This window comes from Acipenser ruthenus, chromosome 10 (assembly GCF_902713425.1).
Source record: "Acipenser ruthenus chromosome 10, fAciRut3.2 maternal haplotype, whole genome shotgun sequence".
Taxonomy (NCBI): Eukaryota; Metazoa; Chordata; class Actinopteri; order Acipenseriformes; family Acipenseridae; genus Acipenser; species Acipenser ruthenus.
This window is the reverse complement of record NC_081198.1, coordinates 48,235,382-48,259,162: the sequence shown is the minus strand read 5'-3', so window position 1 is coordinate 48,259,162 and position 23,781 is coordinate 48,235,382. Positions and strand designations below refer to the sequence as shown.

Below are 23,781 nucleotides of genomic sequence, written 5' to 3'. Positions count from 1 at the left end.
AGGTCAAAATCAAGCAAAATAAGGAAGTCAGCCAAAGCATGTAGTCGTATATCCATCTGGTCTCTGAACTCCATCAGGACAGCCAGCTGTAAACATGAAATATTTCAATACCCTGATGGGACTCGCAGAACTGAAGCACAAACAAACAAAATAAAACAAAGAAAAAAGAAAAGAATTGAACCAAAACGTGGCAGTTAGCTATTCTAGAGTATATGCAAAGGAAACAAGACAAAAAAAGCATTATTGTGAAATCATAACACAAATGAACAGATTTGACAATCTGACGAGACGCTTTTTGCTCTGTTTTTTGTTTCCCCCTTAATAGCCTTGCTCATTGTCAGATGTAGAAAGCAGACATTTCATTTTGAACTCTGACCTTTTACTTTAGTCCATGTTTATACTGAACAATCTTTATTCAGATACACCAGGACTGAATGAATGAATGAATGAATGAATGAGTGAGTGTTCATAGGACACTCCTGAGCAGGGTTCAGGAGTATTAGCAATGTGCTGCCCACACCATACAGAGCCTGCTCCCTGGATGTGAAGAGGGGCTTCGGTCTACAGGAATCATTCAATTGAATACATGAATTCAAGTAAGGGACTATATATTGCAATATCTACATCGGAAGTGCATAGTTGACAGGGCCAGACTTCAACACATGCTTGTATAAACAGGTTTAGTTTTTTAATGGCATGCCATTCTGACTGTAGAGTGTTAAAATCTGTAAGGATGCAAGACGAATCCAAGAGCAAGAGAAACAGAGACTTGAGACCAAGAAACGTACAGCCAGCAAGAATTTCAGAAACACCCGGAAATAAACCAAATGTTTCCGTGCTCAACTATTTCTGCAATTTGGACAGTCTGCAATTTTTAAATCACGTCTTCCAAAGAGTAAGCATGCAATGCTGTCAAATATATGACTAATGGTGCCTAGCCACTAAAATTGCAGGGTAGGATCTGAAAAGCACATTAATCTACCTGCAGTATCACAAGGCAGAAGACATGGGCTCAGCCAAGTCTTCAGGCTACTGCAAAAGTAACCCTATATCTTGTATGGGTGCATGGAAAGCAAACATACAGAATATATAATCCTTTTAACGTCCACCAGCTGACAGTTCTGCAGGATTTGGGTTGAACTCTGCTGGCCCTCTTCCTGCATCCCTCCCCCATTGCCAGCATATCCTTGCATCAGTAAAGTATTGCTGTCAAAGGAGAGAGGAAATGCCTTGTTAGAGCTTGTCTTCTAGCACAGCCTGTTATCCTGCAGACTCTGTGTGCACGCACAGCCACTGTCGTTCTGCTATTTCTAACACCGCGAAGATGCATAAAAAATCACCACACCTCCCCACGTAAACATCCCCTAACAAGCATACTGTTTCGATGCATATCTGTTTCAAATAAATACAGCAACCAGGAGTTAAAATGTTTAGCCCATACAGAGGAAGCCAAGAAAAAAAAAAAAACAACATCAAGGTCAAAAGCTGGCTGCTGCTGCTTGTAAGGGCATCAGACTGGAACAGCAGTGTTTGGCCGTGCCATCAAGGTAACTGTGAGATGCAGAACTGGACACATGTCAGATTGAGGTTACCAAGGACATTAGTCACTAGCAGGATAGAAAGTTGTGTGTTAAAAGAGAAAATATAAAGACTGCAGATTGATTTATAGGAAGTTCATGGACAGCAAGCAAATATTTCAAAAAGGATGAAGGTTACAAAAATTACAACTTTCCAAACACTGCATGTCAACATGCACAATCACCTTACAATCACATGTGTGCCGTTGTAGTTACGTAATTTGGAGAAGCTTTCCCAGGTTCACAGAATACAGGGGTGTGTCAAATCTGAAGCCAATAAATGAATGGTCTTCACGTTCCAGAAGCTGACTGACTCACATAATCACTGGCGAACAGTCACTTTTAACTGAACTAAACTCATAACAAAATTTGACCAAGAGAAGCACAGAATGTAATGTTAATATCGCAAAGTGCATTATTCCATAACCGTGTAAAAGTGAGCAGCCAATGGCTCCTCCTGACTAAAACCTCAAAACACCTCGAGGTTTGCCTCATATCTTTCAAACACTTCCTGTGTGCCCAGGACTGAACTGGTGACCAGAAGGGTACACAAATTTAAACACACTGAAAAAGGCACTGCAAGTAAAACTCCTTTCTCTATACTGAAATTCAGAAGAATGTGGACCTCTCCCCTTCGATGGCTACAATACAAGGCAACGTTCAGAAAGCACAAACAGACCCTCATTCCATTTAACATTTATTTTTAATGACATGCCAATGAAGAACGTATTCTCAATCCTAGATTAGCTGGAGATTTTGTAAGATTTACAGCTAAAATAAAGAGAGTTTAATAAGTAAAATCTCTCCTAGAATTATTTTTGCACAGACACAGGTTTAGGATACGAGCTAGCTCCCTGAAATCAACGCCTGCCAGAAGCTTCTGTTAATCTGGCGGGATACGAAAGAGAAAGCACCTCTCTCCTCCCCCTTAAAAGCAATTGCTAATCCCACATCTTCAATTTGGATCTGTGCCTGAGCAGGAGAGCAGGGCAGCAGGGATTAAGACGCACAATACAGAGCTCCCCTTTGAGTTGAGCCAGTGGTTAAACTTCTTTAGTTTTGAAGTTGCTACAAAAACAGTTTGAAGTCTGGAGGGGTGGATAGAAACCAGCTGATCTTTTTGCATCACTTGATAGTTAACTTTGTGCCTTTCCAGATAAAATAAAAGCCAACATTTGATGTCTGTCTACAGCGATTTTATTTAGCATTGCAGTTGGCTATGCACTGGTAACCCAAACCACAAAGTCACTCATCAATGGATGCAAATATTAAAACTTTTACACACCAATTACTGATGCTGTAGTACAACTAGAGTACTTTATGAAACAGCCTTCCACTTAATTATTGTTTTGAAAATGCTCAGAACTAACTTTTTTGCCAGGAAAAAAAACAACTGAGTTTTCAGTTGAACTGGCAACATTTTCTTTCAAGGGAAGCCAGAAGCTTAATCTCTGTTAGAAAAAAAAAAAACGTTTTATTCAAACTGCTAAAACAGCAAAGTCACAGACCAGTTGCATGCATGTGGATTTTCTAATGTTTATTTGTTTTGATTGAACCAGTTTCCCTGAATAAAAAACATCTCTGTGAAATAATGCAAAATGAGAGAGAAATGCAAGCGCCACCCATGCCCGTGGCTAAAATTGCAGAAATGATGAAAGCTGTAACAGCCACACTGTTCCAATGCCTGACCTTAAAATGCTTTGGAAGAGCCATGCACCCAGCTGCGAAGCTGACATTCAACATGTTTTCTGTTGCTGTAATATACCCTAATGAAAAGGCTTCTCATTTCTGTGCATACCTAACAAATGACTTCCATATGCTAACCCACTCGCCAACCCCACATTCCATTGCACTGTGTATATACTGTATATAAATATAAACTGCTGTGTTGCGTAAAATTGCCCAGAGCTCCTAGATTCCTTGAAGGTCGCTAGGTTTTGTTATCATGAGCCTGCAGGGCCTCTGCTTCACCAATACATGCTCTAGTTGTCAGCAGATTCATTTTTAGTTCCAGTTTTTAACATAACTAAAATGGTGTCTTCTATTTATTATGACAAATCAGGTTTGAAAAATGAATACATACTGTTATGTTAATATTGAGCCAACATACAGCGTTACTAAAAAAAAACATTTGAAACACAAAAAAATATATTAAACAATTATTAGTAATGCTGGTTTCCTCATATTTTCTCGTCTTGCATGGGATGTTTTGCTTGCCCCAGAAAATGTATTTATTTGGGTTGTTTCAAATACTTCTTTGGCTTCCTCATGGATATGTTCCATTTATATATATATAAAAAAAACACACAACATAAGCAGCAACATGGGTCTCAAATCAGTAAAGTAAATGGGTCAATCTTAAGTTACATATGAAATGAAGACGATCACTACCAGCATTAAGATAAAGTTCACGACCAGACCATGTGACCAATGTTATCCGCTGCATTCAGCACAATACCCCCCACGCCATCACTAAAACAATGCAAATGGATGCAAGGTTCTGCACAGCGTCACCCACGCAATGCAGTAATAAGGGTAAACAAGCATTTTATTTATTTCACGTCTATGGCATTAGCAAGTCGCTGCTCTGCTCAGCCATTAGCGATGCACAGTATAAAGACAAGTCTGTAAATGTTTGCTCTGGAAGCAAAATGATTATTTATACCTTTTTTTAAAATGATTTTAGTTCAGTACTAATCGCAGCCACACAAAGTAGTTTACTGTACTGTGAACTTCAATGCGAACAGGCATCTGTATAAGAAGTTTGATTAATTTCATGTCTGAGAAAAGACACTATGCCAGAAGGCAGTCTTACAAACATAGCTTTAGTGTTGTGTGTAGCATTTGACTGATCACACGGTCCTTTTTATCCAGGACGAGGGCCAGCCTGTGGGTACCCAGGACCGCGCTCCTTTGACATCACTGCACTGACCTCACCAGGGTGGAGCCAGGGGCAACTGTTATCCCTCGCAAACAAACTGACGGGCAGGGCTAATACACCGAAAAATACTGTAACAAATTGACTACATTATCGTACAGGAATTATAAAAATATATATATTACAGGGCAGATCCACTCTGGGGCAATGTTCAATGAAATTCCTCCCCAGGCCTGATTGTGCTATCAGGCACAAACCTGCTTTAGCTTGTAAGACCGTACAAGATCAGAACTGAAATTCTTACAGATGCAGGAAGCCTGTAGCAAAATATGTTGTCCAGATGTTTCACAGTATTCCTTACTTCATACAAACAATCTATTTATATATATCACATTAGTTCAATGTGTGACTTTTGGACCCTTGGCAGAGCTGTATGCGCCCAGCAGATTTATGAAACGGGAGGTGAAGAAATACCTTAACACTTACCAGTAAATGAATATGCTTGACAAACAATAAAAGGGAGTCGCTTCACACATATTCTACAACAGTGGGACTTGAACCAACCTCCAAATATGCCACTCTTACACTGAAGAAGAAGCTGAAAAATGCAGGTTATACTGAATGCACAAAAAATAGCATGACATGGTTTTTTAGGGCCTGCAGCAGTAACAATTCAATATTTAAATATTCATTCAAGACAAGGTCCATTTGCTCTCATGTCCTCTGGAGGCATATAATTAAAAAAAATATGCATTCATATTTACAATTAAAACAAACATAGGTGTCACAGCAAGTTAGTAAGTGTTTGGCCTTGGTAAACGTATTAAGTGGAATTTGACCTTGTGACAACAGACTTCCTTTCAGAGCACACAGTGTGCATGGTCACTCCCTGCCATTGAACGTATAGGACTTTCACACACGTGATGACATCACTGTTATCAGCACACACATGTGATGACATCGCTGTTATCAGCACACACATGTGTTTCTGCTCTCTGTCTTATAGGACTGCAGGGCTAAAAAATATACTGGTTTTTCAGGTAAAATGCACAGAAGGCTAAACTATGGAAGAATGTAGTAAACAATACACCCAGAAATCGTATGTGTACATTTGAATAAGGTAGTAGGACCCTGCAGCTTTGAGTGTGACGAAACAACTGCTGTATGCCCCCTTCGGTCGCAATTTAAATACATTTTAAAACAGTTTTTGTGAATTCTAATCGAGTTCGAGAAGTTGCCCTTCCATAACTTTGAAAAAAACATATTGCATTATAAAACAGACTGAACATGGTACAATTATGATACACACAGCGACCAAAGGGAAGAGATTATCACTACCTGCCTAAAATCACTGTGCAGAGATTGAAACAACTTCACAATTAAATAAAACAAACCCAAGCCTGTTATTTCCCCAAGGACGTGGCTGCATTGTTCAGATAAAACACAGACACAAGGTCTGAGGGGATAAAGCAATGCAAAGCCATGGCTCAAAGTGATTTGTGCTTTTGTGACTATTCTTGGCTGTAAGGGGCACAGGGGCTCATAAAATTCTAGATTTTATAACTTCCATGTAGCGTCATGCTGCTCAGCAAGCAAAGCCAGTGTCTGCTGTGTCTCTTAACTGCTGTATACCACGGCTGTGTTTCCAAGGACGGGTTTTAGTTGACAGGCTTAGGACACAAAATAAATAAATAAATAAATAAATAAATAAATAAATAAAACTTCCATAACTAATCTGGTAGATAAAAACACAGAGAGAAGTAATGTACAGCCAAAATATTAATTTGTTATATATATATATATATATATATATATATATATAATAAAAGACGACATTTACTTTGGATAGAATCAACACTTATGACCAAGTTCCCACAGAATGTTGGCTTCGTTATCCCACAGTGTGTGTTTTTCTGTCTGTGGTTTAACAGGAATTTCATTTTTAGTGTCCTATTTCACCAGAAATTCACTGTTTTTTTTTTTGTTTTTTTTTACAGTTACATCAAATCTCAGTTTTGTATTCCATTTTCTTCCAGAACTTTCTATTTGTTCTGTTTGTGTTTATTTCAAAAGTCGCTGCAGTGAGTGATAACAGTGGGTGATTTGAGGCCAGTTAAATAATGCTTTGTTTGTATTTTACATCTCACAGTAAATTCCTCTTATAAAACTTCTAGGCACTTCATGAAAAACAAAATGTTGCTGCAAGAGGAGGCATTGCAAGCAAAAAAATATGAAATGAAAACTGTACCGGACAGTATGTGCCACTTCTACAATCAGCAGAAAAGCATGACACAGTAATACTTAAACAAAAGGATCACTTCATCAGACAGCTCTAGGAAAAAACAGAACAGGAAGGAAACAAAGCAAAGAATTGAACCTACCTCGTTAGCACTGACCTCACAAAGCATGCATGGGCATTGGGGATGGAGGATTACTCTCCTTCCACTTGTGTGTGCAGCGGTAAAAACGCGACGTGTTTTGAAAAGCTAACGGGTCATTTGGCACAAGCAGAGATTTTGCTGCCTCAAACGAGTGATTTAATCAGCAGGTGTATTTAGAAATAGTTTGCTTCTCCATTCAGGGTACACTTGGCACAGCCTTCTTCAACTCATACCAAAGATTCTCAATCGAATTTAGATCAGGACTTTGACTAGGCCATTACAGAACCTTAATTTTATTCTTCTTTAACCATTCTGAAGTAGATTTTGATGTGTGCTTTGGATCGTTGTCCTGTTGGAACGTCCAGTTGCACTTTAAACCAAGTTTTGTAGCGGAGGGTTTCAGATGATTGGCCAGTATCTTTTGGTATGCTATGGAATCCATTTTACCATGTATTGGAACTAAATTTCCATTGCCATTAGAGGAAAAACAGCCCCATAGAAGGATATTACCACATCCATGCTTGACAGTGTAATGTGTATTTGGTTTTTTGTTTGTATTATTGTTTAATTGTAATTATTAGTTAATCACCTGCACCTGGCTATTATTGTAAATTAGAGCTAGGTGACGGGTATTTAAAGAAAGCAGCCAGTTTGCTAAGGATGACTGCTGTGTGAAGAAGCCCGACTCTCTCTGTCTGTGTGTCTGTGTGTGTGTGTACATACAGCCATAGTTTTAAAGAAAGGTAGTGCAAAATCCTTAGGTTCTGTGTGTAATTGAGTGTTTGTTTCGTTTAATACCAGTAAACAGTGTAGCTGTCCGGTTTATAGTTTAGGTCCAGTTTGTTTTAGTTATTGTTCGAGAAGAGCTAGGTGCTTGTTTTTTGTTTTGTTTCTATTCTTGTTTATTAAAAATAGCATGTAAGCTCTTTGAAAAAACTCAATTTCTCTGTGTCCTGGGTTACTTTTAAAGGGGCAACGAACCGCGGAGAATGAAGCCTAAATAACTACTAAATAAGTAAGTAAATAAATAAATAAATAATTAATATATATATATATATATATATATATATATATATATATATATATATATATATATATATATATATATATATATAAAAATAAACATTCATTCTAAATAACTGACAAAATGCATTTCATATTATGGCACCAAATTGGCATATTCACACACTTTGTAAATCTTTTGGTATGAAAGCTATTTAATAACTCAGTTTGTGTTTGTTGTGTTTGTTAAACAATGACAAACCAGACCTGTGTGCATGACAGAACGGATTATTGCTGGTATTGTTATTTTGGTCCTGGTTTTATGTAGACCATATTCTTGTTTGTATTAACCTCACAGCAGTAACTAGTCATCCCTCCATGCCTCCCCATAGCTGCAGGCCTCACGGCTAGAGTTACTGTGATGTGTCTAAGCCTGGCTGTGCTCTACAGGGCGTTGGAAAGAAATTACACATTTTAAAGCAGTGAAGCCACTAAGGGTTGCTGAAATAAGACACCACTGACCGTGCCATCTACTTACAGGTGCTTTTCATTTTGTATAGGAAAGAGAGAGCAGAGTAGGGATTGAAGCGATGAAAAGCAGTTGTAATGGCTCGTATTAATCACGATTAAGACAGTGGAATGTGCAATACAGGTGGATGTGACTTCCAATATACGCAAACCCCACTGGTCCTGCGGCTAATCTGCTGGCTTCTACTGGGCACATTAAGCCGACAACAATATAGAAATATTTCATTAGTATAAAACTTTTTTAAATGAATCATAAAAATGGCATTAAGAAATTCTATGCACACAAGTGAAAACTCTGTGAGAGACCGAGCAGTTTCGACAAACTGTTATTCAACTCCACCCAAATCTTGCCAGCTATGTGTCTTGAGCTTACAGCAAACGAATTATAAAAACTATTTTTAGTTAATATAACTTCCTAATACTTTCCGACCCCACAGTCTACGTGCAGAGCGGTTTTGATTAGTGCAGTTTTGAGGATTATGCACCACGGCAACCATGTCACGCTCGTCTATGTTGTTTAAAGTTCTGAAGTTAAATTGAACCTACATAGCCCTCAAATACCATATTACAAACACTGACACATGGCAATGGTAAAGCAGAGAGTTGCTGACAGCACCAGAACAGATGCATGAAGTACATACAGATGTCCTGCTGCAACCCCCCACAATTGAATTGCTATGACCTGGATGTTTTAATACTCTCTCAATGCTCTGTGCTTGACACTCTTACCGGAGTGAATGAGAGGCTGCTATCTTTAGCAGGGAACTCTTGAGGAAAAGCTGATTGATGTCCTTCAAGAGCTTAGCACAATGACTTTCAGCAAACACTCACTCCACACCACTATCAAATCCCTTGAGCAAACCAACTGGACCCCGAGGGTGAGACATGAATGTGATTATGAAGCTCTGCAAAACAATAACAAAGTACAGTAACTTAGGAATTCAACATTCACGGTCAGTCTAAAACACACAGATAGCTGGTGGGCTCCTTTCCATCCATATTCAAAGCTGCAGTATCCCACAATAAAGTTCCTTTATTAATTATATTCATAAAAAGTGTAATTTCTTGGAGTGAGTGCGCACTGCATTCTTCCGTAATGTTCTCTAAATGCAGTTATCTGTGCACTAAATGAGGTGGCAGACCATGTTCGCGTTCCATTTTGTAGCCTTAGAATAAGGAACCCCATTATTTATTTTTCATTACACTGACAAAAATCCACAGACCAACAGTAACCAGGATTTCCAACACAGGCTTCAAGATAAGTCTTTTGAAATGAGTAGAAACTCTTTTTTTAAAACTTGTTTTTGACATTTCACCTGTAAACATATTTAATTATCATGCTGAAGTATGAGGGAATCGTTTTGCATATTTAATTATCATGCTGAAGTATGAGGGAATCGTTTTGCATATTTAATTATCATGCTGAAGTATGAGGGAATCGTTTTGCATATTTAATTATCATGCTGAAGTATGAGGGAATCTTTTTGCAATTAGGGGGTTTAGGATTTAACTCCATAATCCTCTGGAGGAGTTTAGATCTGCTGATTTGAACAGTAAAGGAAATGCCATTCAGCACACAGCCTCTACATGGCCTCCACATCCACAATAAAAGAAACGCAAAAGCAGTTTACTGTAGCATTCAAGAATGTGAATTCATATCACAAACAGCTTTCACTGCATCACACAGGAAAACATAAAAACTGGGTCCTACATTCCAGCCACATCACCAGTTTCAATGCTACCAATTAATTTATTTTTGACCAAAGTAACACAATATTCTAGCTATCAATGTGCGCACAGTGCAAGACAAATGTGAAAGCCAAGTAACTTAAGTGGAAGAAAGCAGTAAGTGCCTGGGAGCTGGGAGGTCACCAAGATGAGATAGGAGTCTACTGGGGTCTGGAAGGAGGTGAAGCATAGCTGCAATTGGAACCATAGTGCCACTGGGACACTGGAATCAGATTAAACTGCACCCAATAAGCAGGTACAGTGCAGGGATCCTGCAGTTAGAGGCACAGAGTATACTAATAAAGTCCTTCACAACAACAACTGGGGACAAGTACACTGAACGCAAAACCAAGCTATGGATACAATCAGAAACCATTACTGACATTACTGACCCTGCGAAATAACTGGTCATAAACAAAGGAAACAAAACAACAAGGAGCTGGAGAAGTGACCTGGAAGCCGTTTGGTTTAATTACCAGGCACAGGCCCAAGCTGGCACTCCGGATTTTGTGTCAGTCTCCAAATATCATTCAGTGCTTCGTTTCATGCCAATTAAGCTAAACCTATATTTTGAAAGCCATCGACCGGATGATCTGGTTAGACAGGATTGTGTGCAGACTGTGGCAATGGAATCAATGGAATCTGCAGGATCTTTGATTGTGACTACAATACGTTTCCTGTAGGAATAAATAGTTATTGTCTGTTTAAATAATGTTTAAAAGACACAGCATTCTCCCCAGGGTCAGAATAACTTTCAACTGCGGCAGGCACATTATGATAAATCTAACTCAAGTAAGTGTTATGCATGGCACTGTCTACCAATAACAGCGTAGAAGTTTCAGTGCAGTCCTGCCATGTTAGTCACAAGCAAACAGAGCAAGGCAAGGTCCGTTCATCAGGCGACAATGGAAGGAACCTATGTGGTCTTGAAAGCTTGTATTTTTAAAATGAATATACCAGTAATTGAAAGTGTGACTAACATGGAGTATACGAGTAAATGAACAGCTTCCTAAAACTCACTGAAGACCGAGGAGTTTACCGCAGTGTAGAACTCCAGTTTACAACCCTACTTTATTTCGTTTAAAAAAATTCATTTTTGTTCTAAATAAGAAGTAGTTTCAGGCAAACAGCAAAAACCAGGAACGAGAGAGGTTTACCCGAGCAGATTTCCTATGTGCAACCAAGTCGCAGGTTAGGGAAGAATCTGGGGGACCAATAACCGACATGATAAAAAGCAGTGCCCAGCATACCAACAAGACTATTGCCTCTCACCTGAGCAGAGAATGCCTTTGTGCCGGGCGCAGGAGAAGTCGTCGCACTCACAGAACGTCCCGTATATCTTCCCAAACTCGCTCTCATAGCAGAGGCACTGACTGCAGCTGCACTCCCCCCTGCCACTGCAGATCTGCTTCCCCTCGGCCTCCCGGCACATGGTCTGGTACATGCTGTCCTCGCCCTCCTGGCACTCGCACTGGGCTCCCAGGTACCCAGGATCACAGCTGCAGATGCCACACTGGTAGGTGCCGGTGCTGCTGCACTTGGTGCTGTTGTTCTCTGTCTCCGTGGTGCATCCGCAGGTACACTTGTAGTTGACAGTGACCTCCAGAGTATCCTTAAAGCCGACGGGTTTGATAGTGAACTTGTGCCTGGTGTCCTCAGTAGGGCAGCCTCTGGCGTTCACAGATACATTGAAAGAGACCTGACAGAAAACAAAGCAACAAAGAGTTATTCTAGCAGGAGTTTTCCTTTCAGTGCGACCTAATGTTTAAAATTCGCAATTAGCATCTAAAAAGCCTATAATTGATAAATTGCTTTTACTGACAGTGTCTGGGGATCAATTGTATACAGTTTTTAGATTTATTTTTATTTTTGTGAAATGTACACAGTGTCACAGAACATAGTATTAGGACACATCTGGCAGATGTTTTCTTTTCTTCAATTGCTGAGGGAGTTCTCTTCAAGAAATGAAAAGTAGTGTGTAATACAAGTTAAAACAGGGGACTGCCCCCCACCCCCCAAAGTAAATTACTGTGAAATGGAAACTGTTCCAATCCAACACAACTGGAATATACTATTCTTCTTGTATTGGGCAGGAAACCCTTGCCATCCTTTGCCCATTCCAATTCCACGTCCAAACCGAGACACAGCAGGGTTGCTGGTATTCTGCCCGCTTTTAAAAGGTTACACTTGTATTTTGCGAAGTCATGGGTTCCCCAATTTTCCAAGACCTTAGACCTCCTAACCGACAACCCTCACCCAATTAATCCATCTGATATGTAAAGCTACATCCTGTTATGACAAGCATTGGAAATGAAGATTATAAAACATACAATAGAGTGTCAAGTTAGTAAGACATCACATAACAGCAGCTGATACATTGCACATAATAATTGTTCTCCCAGCCTTGCTTTGGCAGGTGTCAGAATCATAATTGTATGTATTGAAACTGCATTCTGTACATCATATTTCCTTGGAGAGATTTGCAACCTAGTGGCAAAATAAGAGATCTGTTTCAGATTTCCCAATTGTAAACACAGCTTTGATTAGAGCACACAGGAAAACACTGCATTTAACAAGCACATTCTGCAGGGCAGAAAGCTGATATTTGTAAGGCGTTTGTAGGAGTTGCCAACACACTTCTCAATTCAACATGACTATTCCAAGTAGGCAGGGCCTAGAGAACTGCAGTACAATTAGAAAGGGCGACATTTTCAATGCTGTTTTTCCCCACTTAAAGAAATTATATTAATCTCGAAAAAATTACAATAAACAGCTTCTACAGTACAAGCCCAAACCAGTAAAACTTACAGTGTCTCCGATTTTGAGGTCCCCGCACTTCCTGAGCCCTGGGCGTGGCCGTCCGTCCTGACAGGTGGCTGTGAAGGACAGATTAATGTCTTCCGGATGATCCCAGACAGTCAACTCCACTTTAGAACGAATACTCTGGAAATCCACAGGAACACAAAGGGTTAATAAAAGGACCTACAAGGATGGGTTTTCTCTTTTCCCCCTCCCCCTCACTCTCCCTTAGACAGCCCACAGCAGCAGCAGCAGCAACACAACACAAAACTACAACAACACAAAACAAACATTCTTGCCAAATATTAGTTGACTGGATGTAATGTTCTAACCCCACCTCAATTTCCTAGAACTTAAAAGTGCATCAGCATAAACACAGGAGCCACATATCAAAATGGCAATGCATCAGTACAGCTTGTGCCATTTAGCCCACAAAGCTTTCAGTCTTTAAATAATAAGTGGAAACCATAAAATGAAAAGGTAATCTCTAATTCAATGTACAGATGAACCCGTTTTATATCACGATTGCCATGCAGGCATAATTCATGATATAAAGCGGGCTCCACGTTTGCCTATGACAGCACATTATGAGTGACAGAAAAAAGAAAGAAAACTAACGGTGAATTATAGTTTGTGTCATTATCTAAAAAAAAGGTATGAATTGTCAACTGATGAGAGCTATCGATTAGGCGTTGATTTTTTTTTTAGTGTGCAGAAAGAAGAAAAATGTGGTGATGTTGGTGTTTTGTAACTGAACTGTATCCCGTTAAGACCGTCCATGCAGCATTTGACAGGCTGCACAAAATGTGACAATAAGCAGGTTTGTGAGATGATATTAAGAGGTAATTTCTCAGAACATACGGTGCATGGCGAGTGGTTTTTGAAAGATCGTGACAATAAAACAGGGCAGGATATTAAGCAAGGCGATATAAAAAACAAGTTAATCTGCATTACCAAGTTAATAAATAGCAAGACCATTTATACTTGTTTTAGTAAAGCGACACCAAGACGCTTAAAGACGCAGGGGGTCTCTTTACGTACAAAGCAGTGGATGTCAATACAGTTGTGCTTTATCTCTAACTGAGGCATCCTGGCGAGTTATTAACCCTGTTATCAGTATCACTAAATATAATAAGACATCCTTTCATAACACATGCTACACATGTAAAACGGCTCTTAATTGTAAATTTCAAAGTTTATATTCCATTGTCAGGTTTGATAAATACTTACATTATAGGCATTGATGATCAGCTGTATTATGTTCTTGGAGTCCTGGTCAAGAATTTCCACAGTCGTCCCTGGTATCAGTGCAGTAAAGTTCTTTTCAAAAGGGGAACAAAATCAAACAAAACCAATAAAGGACATTATTCCGCTCACGTCTCCAATATCCGCAGGGCTGAAAAAATGCATGGGCCAAAAACAAACCAACACAAACACACAAAATGCATGGGCCAAAAACAAACCAACACAAACACACAAAATGCATGGGCCAAAAACAAACCAACACAAAAACACGAAATGCATGGGCATTGCTTTTATACTGAATGCCTTACAGTAACCTTTCACTGGCTGACACCCCCCAGGCCGCTCAGTGCCTTACCTTGTAAATCACGTATAGCCTTTTTGTCACAGCGAAGATGAGATGGATGTTGTTTTCTGCCAGTTTTTCCCCCAGAAGTGCAAGTGATGGATAATCCTGCAGAGGCAAAAATAAATAAATAACAAATACACCCATCCTTCCCATTGTAGCTCAGGGACATTGCTTTTCCAAGGCAATTAGGGAGGGGAGTTGTCGCTCTACACTGTGATTACAGTATCTGCCTTTCCCTTGTGCATTCAGTTCTTTCTGGAAAGGAAAACCCTGTTACTAGAACTTCTGAAACTCATCTTATGACTCTGTTAGGAAGGGCATTAATGTTTCCATCCAGAAGAAGTCAAGCCTAAACAGCCACACAACATGTTGGGGCTCCCTAGTCAGCCATTCTTCAAACCCACATTTAACAGGCCTTGTTGACCTAATATATGGAGAAAATCTGCAATAGCATCTCACAACACACAACACAGCAAAGTAAAGCCACACACAATACAGCAAAGTAAAGCCAAGTCACACACAACGCAGCAAAGTAAAGCCACAGTCCTTCACCATCTTTGTGGAGCCGCTGTACTCATTCTTCTCGTTCAGGTGACACTGCCCGTCGTGCGGCTGGACCACTCCGCCCAGTCTGCCGTCCAGCGCGAGGTGTGGAACGTCATCCGTGGTGAAGACCAGCAAGTGGAACGCCTCCTTCCTCCAGCCAATCTTGTCCTGCAGGGGTCAAATAGGGTCACGTTCAGGGAAGTTAGAGCCAAGCCTTGGACTTTGGCTCTGGAAAAGCTACTAACACTCATTGTACTAGTGACCATGTGAAAACTCTGCACTGGGTGGGAGATAACTAGTTTTGTATTTACAACATTCACATTACACACCGTATGTGTGTGTGTCCTTCTAGTTCAAAAATTTTTCTCAACACTTTAGTTGTTTCTACCTTCAGTTAATGGTAGGTTGTTCCTTTAATTAACTTTGTAGGCATTTAAACTAAAGCAAATGTTTATTAGGTGGCAACCATGCTAGAAATAAAATGGTTAATGCAGGCATGCCGAAAATGGACCTTGATGATCTGAAAGACAAGGAGAAATAAACAAACGACTGCTGGCTAAATGGTCTTCTAATTATTGAGCTCACTGTGGCTCTCTAAGCTTGAGAAGAGCTGTGTTTAATAGGAGCTGCCCAAAGTAACTAATCCTCTGAAGTCCCAAGTGAGCTATCTAACAGCTTGCTTCCACCATAAATCAATGGGAAACATATAAAAATGGATCTCGTTCACAAATAAGATCATATGGCACACTACAAAGAGCCATGTCACAGTGTGCTGAAAAACAGCGGTGTGCATCTGCAGACACAGGACCTGAGCTGTAAGAGTCTACAAAAAACAGCTGAATCATCACAAATTTCTTCCAAAAGCATTTTTTTTCTTTTACAGCCTACAGTGATTGCACATACTGCAGCAAGTCTCTGCTGCACCAAATTATTATTATTTTAATACACGAAACATTTACCAGCTTGGTTACAATGCACCTCAAAAATGTGTTATTCAGAAGATATACAGAGAGAAGGTAGTGTGTACTTCACTAGCCAGACCACTTGATTGCTGGCAGATGCTGCATATACAATTTTATCACAATTGGATAAGTGGTTCTCTAAACATAAGTAATACTGCAAGTGTGACATAAGTACATATTTAACGTCTGAAGGACATCTCTGTATATTCCCAGACTCTGACTCCAACAAGTTACATGCATAAGAATGTCTTAGCACACATAAAACAAATATAAAGTTATTTTTTCACGTGTGTATATTATTATTATTATTATTTATTTCTTAGCTGACGCCCTTATCCAGGGCGACTTACAATTGTTACAAGATATCACATTATTTTTACATACAATTACCCATTTATACAGTCGGGTTTTTACTGGAGCAATCTAGGTAAAGTACCTTGCTCAAGGGTACAGCAGCAGTGTCCCCTACCAGGGATTGAACCCATGACCCTCCGGTCAAGAGTCCAAAGCCCTAACCACTACTCCACACTGCTGCCCACAGTATAGTGCCAGAGACGCAGGGCACTTAACTGTTTGTTGTTTTGTATCGACTCTTTGTGTACGTCGTCAAACCCAACACTGTTTCAATCAAACTTCGGCTTTCAACAGATTTGGACCAGGCTGGATGTGGTACTATGCCAGAAGCATACTGTCATTAGAGCTCACACCTGCTACTGGAAGGTTTACACAGTGGCTTTTAATAGTATATTTCTGACTATAAAATTAATCAACCAGGAAGCGGAAAAATATTGTCTGCACTGCAAAAATAGCATTTTGGTTGTTATCGTGAATGGTACTGGTGAAAAAAAAAAAAAAAGTAGCTTTTCAGCTTGCGTCTGTATGTGCCACTGTCACTGCACGAAGTTGGAATTGGAAGTTTCAAATACATTTAAAAAAAATAATAATACTTCTGCTTGCACCGATATTGTGGTACTTTTAGGATGAAGAGCAATAGTCCTCAGGGTTTGCAACAATTAAACAGTTGGGAATGCTGTTATCTTGAATGGCTCTGTTGAAATCTGCAGCTCAGTTTTAAAAAAACACCATGTAATTGTGAGAACATCCTGACATGCGACTGAGGGGATCAACAAACACATTTCAGAAAAAGGACCCTACAATTAGCTGCTTTTGGTGAACATTTCAATAAACACCTTTGCAGTTCTAATTATATCTATTTTCTCCAACGATCACCTATTGTACAAAAACACTACCCATCAGCCACCGTGGCACGGCACACTAGTGCACCAATGTGGCTGGATAAACCGTGCCAGAGAAGAGTTGCAAATAAACAACGTTTACAGCAAACACAGGGATTAGAGTGGTTGCCTTCTTGTTGGGGCAGCACTTACCTTAGACTAACAAAAATGTGTTAACCCTAAAAAGATGGACTAGGCATTAGCATGAATATATATGTAGATTCTTTATGAATACAACCATATTAGCTCAACCACTGATTGAGACATTTTACATGCTGTTTATATATATATATATATATATATATATATATATATATATATATATATATATATATTGCATACATACATACACACATGTATATAAAAAGAGCATATTTTACAAAAGAAAGTATAACACATACATATGAACATACATAGAAACCATAGTAAACATTTCTTAAGCTGCATTGCAGGGGTGTGCTAGAATGGCTAGGCGGTGCAATAGACTGCCTCACCTTGCACACCGCGGCCTGCAGGATGGCATCGAACCCCCCCTCAGGCGCGTCCCTGTTCCGAGACACCATCTGCTTCTGCACTTCCTCGTTGAACCGGTCCACTTTGTCAGTCAGGGAGAGGAGGTGGCGGAACCCAAAAGACGGGACGCAGTTTGGGAATAGCTTGTATCTGCAGGAGGCAAAAAACACACAAAAGCTACAGGTCAGTACATTTTCACTTGAATATTAATTGAACTCCTGGCATTGAAGTTTGGAACACAAGAAGACATGTTCGTTACAGTGTTTCCCACAAGTATTGACAATGTTCATGCTTTCAAGCATAATGGCAAGGGCATAACATACATATGCAAAGAGGCATGACAGGGGGTGAGTTACTGTGAGGTAATCACACCTAACCTACGTATGCAATGAGGCAAATTCCTTTTAAAGGAAAAGAAAAAAGGAACCGATATTTTAGAGAGATAATTGCTGTGATTGTGCAACTGCTTTCACTTGGAGCCAATCTAATTGACTAAAAGTAACTTCAATTTAAATAATTTGTTGCCACTGTGAGAAGCTCATTTTCACAGAATACTGCCAATTGCAATTTTGATCAGTGTTGGAATTGCTTAAAAGGGAATTGTAATTGAAAACCAGGAACGGCCCTGGCCTGCTCTCTCACCCGTTGCAGGGGTTGTTCCGATATTTTGCCGCTGTGTAGGAGAACGGGGATATATTTTTGTCCACGAACGAGCCAAAGCCCAGACGGAAATTGCTGGTGAGCTTTTTCATTTCTTCTGCCAGTTTGGTGCCCAGGTTGCGGATGGTGTCCAGGTCGTCCTTCATGGAGAGGGAGAGGTCCATCAGGTAGTAGAGATCCACGGGATAGTCCTCCACCTGCCGCACCTGCACCCCAAAAGAGGTCTGGTCACCTACCGCAAAGGGAACAAAGCAGAACTCCTATTACAGGTCTCAAAGTGGCAAGCATGCGGTTTCCAGCGTCAGTTCCACCAGTTCATAGCCGTTCCTCCAGCCCCTATGATTTAGCTGTTCATACACATAATGAACATGTTCATGTCTATAATGACATTTCAAAACCCAATTCCACATGACACACAGTTATAGGAAATGATCCCACATCACAATGCATTTATATTACTGCATGTTACACCATGCGTGCAGGCAACCCTTTACAGACCTCAAGAGGGATGACTATTCATTGATTTTAACAGTAGCACGTCTGTTTTTTATATGAAGAGGGAGCTGGATACAATTGATTTTATTGTGTTCCTGTTTAACAAATTGACTGTATCCAAGCAGGCAATTTCACAATGTCAGACCAGATCAATATAAAGACCTGTTCCTATTGAGCCCACGCTCTCTGGCACTACACCCTTTTTCTTTTTTGGAAGAGGATCAGTTCTCTGTTGAGACTATGTATCCCTGTCGCTTTGGAAGTTATGATACTATAATAAAGGTATTGCACTATACTGGGTACCTGCACTGTGTATTTCTTTCTTTCCATATTAAAGCATAGATTAAACTACTATTCCACATCCCTGTGAACTTTCACCTTACCGGGTCTCAAATTGAGAGCAATCTTCTGAGGCATTATCTGAATAACATCGTACTGGGTGGGACCGGAGCCCTTGGAGCTTAAAGGCATATTCTTGAGCACCGCCATGCTGCTGCTAGGACTCTGGATAAAGTGCTTCTCACAGCCCCTCTTCATTAGGCTTTCCCTGTAGTCGCATCTTGATGTGACTGTCCTCCTACTGCCGAATTCCTAGGAATGGAAGAAAAGGGAGCTGCTTTTACACTTCTGAATATTATTATTATTATTTATTTCTTAGCAGACGCCCTTATCCAGGGCGACTTACAATCGTAAGCAAATACATTTCAAGTGTTACAATACAAGTAATACAATAAGAGCAAGAAATACAATAACTTTTGTTCAAGCAAAGTACAAGTGTGACAAACCACAATTCAATAATACAGCAGATAATAGTGATAGTTACATCAGGATATGATTAAATAGTGATAGTTACATCAGGATGTGATTAAATACAAAGTACTACAGGTTAAACACTTGGCAGATTACAGTATTCTGAAGTACAGGATTAAATGCAGTAAAATAGGGGGCAGATAAGAGCAAAATAAAGCACATTTACATGAAGGGTGATAGTGTCCCAGGATACAAACAGAGGAGTTCTACAGGTGCTGTTTGAAGAGGTGAGTCTTAAGGAGGCGCCGGAATGTGGTCAGGGACTGGGCAGTCCTGACATCTGTAGGAAGGTCATTCCACCACTGCCGAGCAAGGGTGGAGAAGGAGCGGGCTCTGGAGGCAGGGGAGCGTAGCGGAGGTAGAGCCAGTCTTCTAGTGCAGGCGGAGCGGAGAGGTCGAGTGGGGGTTTAGGGAGAGATGAGGGTCTGGAGGTAGCTGGGTGCAGTCTGGTCAAGGCATCTGTAGGCTAGTACAAGAGTCTTGAACTGGATGCGAGCGGTGATCGGGAGCCAGTGGAGCGAGCGGAGTAGTGGAGTAGCGTGGGCGAAGCGAGGCAGAGAGAACACCAGGCGGGCAGCAGAGTTCATATTCACTGAACTCTGTGAACTTCAACTCTTCAGTGAAAACAAGACCGCTCTCTCACGGAGTTATCCTGACTGCATGAATGAATGAATGAATACAGAAATAAATATGCAACAAAAGTAAAGTGGGGAAATAGTAAAGAGCACGAAAGGAAAGACCCAATTTACTCTCCATCTCCACTCAAGAGGTTCCTTTATATTTGTAGTAGGCTATCATTTTATTACAGGGTTTCTTTCTTTCTTTCTTTCTTTCTTTCTTTCTTGGATTTTTTCCAGCATGGAATCATACTATACGCTTTGGTTTCATTTTTTTTTTTTTAATTCCTTCCAGCTCCTTTTGAAAGGAAATGTTAGCTACTTGGGGTTTGTGGGTTTGTAGGCAAGAGGCAGGAGGATTTTATTTGACTGCATTGCTAAAATAAGCTGTTCTTTAATGGCTGTTTGACAAAACAAATGTGGTCCAAGCACTTGATCTGAGAGCAGGGAGGATGTGATAGATCTGCTACCAGTCACTGCAGTTCATGATATCAAGCATGGATGAAAATAAGACTCTGATTGCATAGAGCTTGATTAGCCACAGTGCATATAGGTACCAAGCTCAGGTGTGTTTTACTGGAGTAAAAGCAGTAATGGATCAAACTGCTATGCAATGGAAGTCTGATTCCCATCCCTGAAGTGAATGAATAGTTTGATGGCAGCAGAATAAACGGACCTGAAAAGTGAAAAAGAACCTAAATCATCCACAGAGAAAAGATAAGGACTGTGCAAGAAGGTTGCTTTGCTAGGTGACACTATGTACGTATGTAATATATACGCCACCTAGATTAACTGATGTGTTTTAATGTTAAAAGAAACTGTCAAAAAACACTAAAAACAGAAGCAGGGTCATACCTCTTGGGCACACCAGGCACAGTCTGGGTGGATGAGAAGGCACTCTTCACAGGAGGTGTCACTGCCACTCATGCAAATATTGAGACCTTTCGCAGAAAGCAGAGGCATGTGTGACTTGCAATACATTAAAAAAAAAAGTTTACAGCATTTTTTTTGTATAACTATATCATCTTTTTTGCAACCTTATAGCCTAAATAGACTAGTCATAGATTATACAAACTTCATTGGTGACATTTTCACGTCATTAATACTAATCATGTTAATAAAAAAAAAACAAAAAACAGTTCAATGGCTGGTTTCACAGACCCGGATAAGCTTTGGACAACCTCATGTTAACTTAGGTAAAATAGTCCTCAATTAGTGTGAGGATTGTGAAACCAGACGCAAAGGTTCAGATACAAACATTCCGTCATCACACGCAGCCGGCTCCGTACTGGTTTTTGTTCGTATAGCAGGGAAGCAGTTACGGAACCACTGGTGTGGCCCTTGGCGTGTAGACGTCATTATGGCAGCTGCATAACATTGTAGGTAACCAAAATAAGATAATCGAGAAGTCTATTATTTTTCAAACTGTGAGACGACTGCGTTCAAACTTCAGTTTAACTTAACCAACTCCATTATTCAAGAAATTAAAGTCCGCCCCCCCGCCGGTCTTACCTTTAACATTCTGAATGAATAATTCCAAAACCAAATAGGTAACTAAGACAACATGAGAAACATATTTCCTTTCCAACATGATTGCTTGTGCAGTTCCTTGGATGAAAGTTAAGCCTGGTGTTCAGAGATGCCTGGATTAGAGGTGTGTATGATTACTTGTCTTTCTCTGGCACTGCGTTGAAAGCAAACACTAGAAGCTGTATTAAATCCTCATTTCTGTGTGCAGCTGGCGAGTTTTCGGCTAGGAAATTGAAACAAGTCCCCCCTCGCCCGTTTCTACTCCGGCAAAGTATCCAGTGGAACTCATCATAATGCCAGCAACGCTGGAAAACAATATAAACCGCTGTGTCACAAAAGTAAATAACCCATCAAAGCAAGCGCAGCCGGCTAAACAAGTTTTCTTCTTTAAGTAATCCTTTGCTTTGGATAGTGTACATATATTTTTTGTGTTTTAATTTGGTAGAAAATGCTTTAATCAACAAGCCATTCCGTATTTTTTCCTTTACTTTTAAACACACTGACATTGGAAATATGTTTTCGTGTTTTCTCGCTAATGTATTCCCGGCTCACTCACTCTTCCTCTCACAGCCGCACACCAAAGTTTTCTCAGACAGTTCACAGTGGGGATACGAAATCTCCGCCCATTTTGCGGGGGGAGGGGAGGGGAGGGGAGGGGAGGGGAGGTGAGGTGGTGGCTCCACTATACTGTCTTTACCGATAGACTCACTCACAATTAAAACGTGTGCCTTGAAGTTGTATAAAACAGCTATACAAAAGCACGATACAATTATTTACCAGCAGCATGAGAAAAAATGGTAATAATTGGGACTGCTTGTATAATTTAGGTGTTGGTTTGATATAATATAAACTGATTATTATTATTATTATTATTATTATTATTATTATTATTAGTAGTAGTAGTCGTAGTCGTAGTCGTAGTAGTTTATTTGTAGTATTTTTACAGCACTTAGGAATCACCCTGGATTGCATCAACCCTATCTGTGGTTATCCCAGCATAGTTGATGTAGGAAAATATACGGATAACACGTAGGGCCAGAAAGTGGTACGCCGTCCAATGTGGTACGTGTACCAAAACTTGACCCACATAACGCCAGAAAATTACACATCACTACGAACCAGACAAACTGTAGATAACGCACCAAATCGTATACATTTGCAATTTTACATAACCCAATTTGTTGCTCATCAGTTAAAGTCACACACATTTGCTGAATTGTGAAAAAAATAAAATGATATTAAGAATAATTTTAAACGGCCAAACTCAGTACAATATACCCACTTCAGACAGGCGTTTCCTTGTTTTCTGAGCTAAAATCATACCCTTTTTTGACGTTTTAACGCGTACCACAAAATAACAGTGCACCGGTAGAGTAAAATGAGCAAAGTTCTTAAAGCTATTGGAATCAATGTATTCTACCAGTAGAGATAGTGTAGTACCTACTCCAATGAGGACCATTACTTTTCTGTCTGAAAATCTTGTGTTTATGCGCCATCTAGTGGACACATACTGCTGGTTTCGCAGCCCCTGGTTAGTAGGGATCTTGGACTGCCTTGTCACAGTAAGGTATGCCACGGTTAATGCTAATCAGGGTCAGTGATACCAGTTGATTAAATATCAATGATTGATTTTACAGACTAAAAATGTGTAGCATAAATATATATGTATTAAGAATTCCAAACATCTGATGCCTTTATTTATTGTGAGAGAGTATCAGAATGCTTTCCGAGTTGAGCCTCTATTTCTCAGCATGAAGAAAAGTTTTGACAATTTTCTATATATAGATAGAAGATATAACTGCAGTGTAGCAAAAAAAATAATGTGGATGTACATAAAATGTTTAAATGATTAAAACATTTTAAATGAATTATTTTTTTTTTTTTCACCATTTAAACCCTTTTCATTTCTGTATAATTCAATAAGTTCCA

General features: G+C 39.8%; 1 protein-coding gene across 1 annotated transcript in view; it reads right to left on the bottom strand.

Moving 5' to 3' along the window:
- The window catches only part of LOC117411711 (integrin beta-5-like), a 31,593-nt gene extending 9,091 nt beyond the window's left edge, over positions 1–22,502 (bottom strand). Inside the window, exons 1-10 of the mRNA XM_034019409.3 lie at positions 21,835–22,502; positions 21,178–21,263; positions 19,279–19,486; positions 18,383–18,632; positions 17,722–17,890; positions 15,037–15,198; positions 14,494–14,589; positions 14,124–14,213; positions 12,903–13,037; positions 11,367–11,793 (exon numbers count right to left, since the gene is read on the bottom strand). Coding sequence (XP_033875300.3) covers positions 11,367–11,793; positions 12,903–13,037; positions 14,124–14,213; positions 14,494–14,589; positions 15,037–15,198; positions 17,722–17,890; positions 18,383–18,632; positions 19,279–19,486; positions 21,178–21,263; positions 21,835–21,913 — 1,702 coding nt within the window. The 5' untranslated portion in view covers positions 21,914–22,502. The remainder of the gene's footprint in view (positions 1–11,366; positions 11,794–12,902; positions 13,038–14,123; positions 14,214–14,493; positions 14,590–15,036; positions 15,199–17,721; positions 17,891–18,382; positions 18,633–19,278; positions 19,487–21,177; positions 21,264–21,834) is intronic.
- Between the last annotated feature and the right edge of the window lie 1,279 nt (positions 22,503–23,781).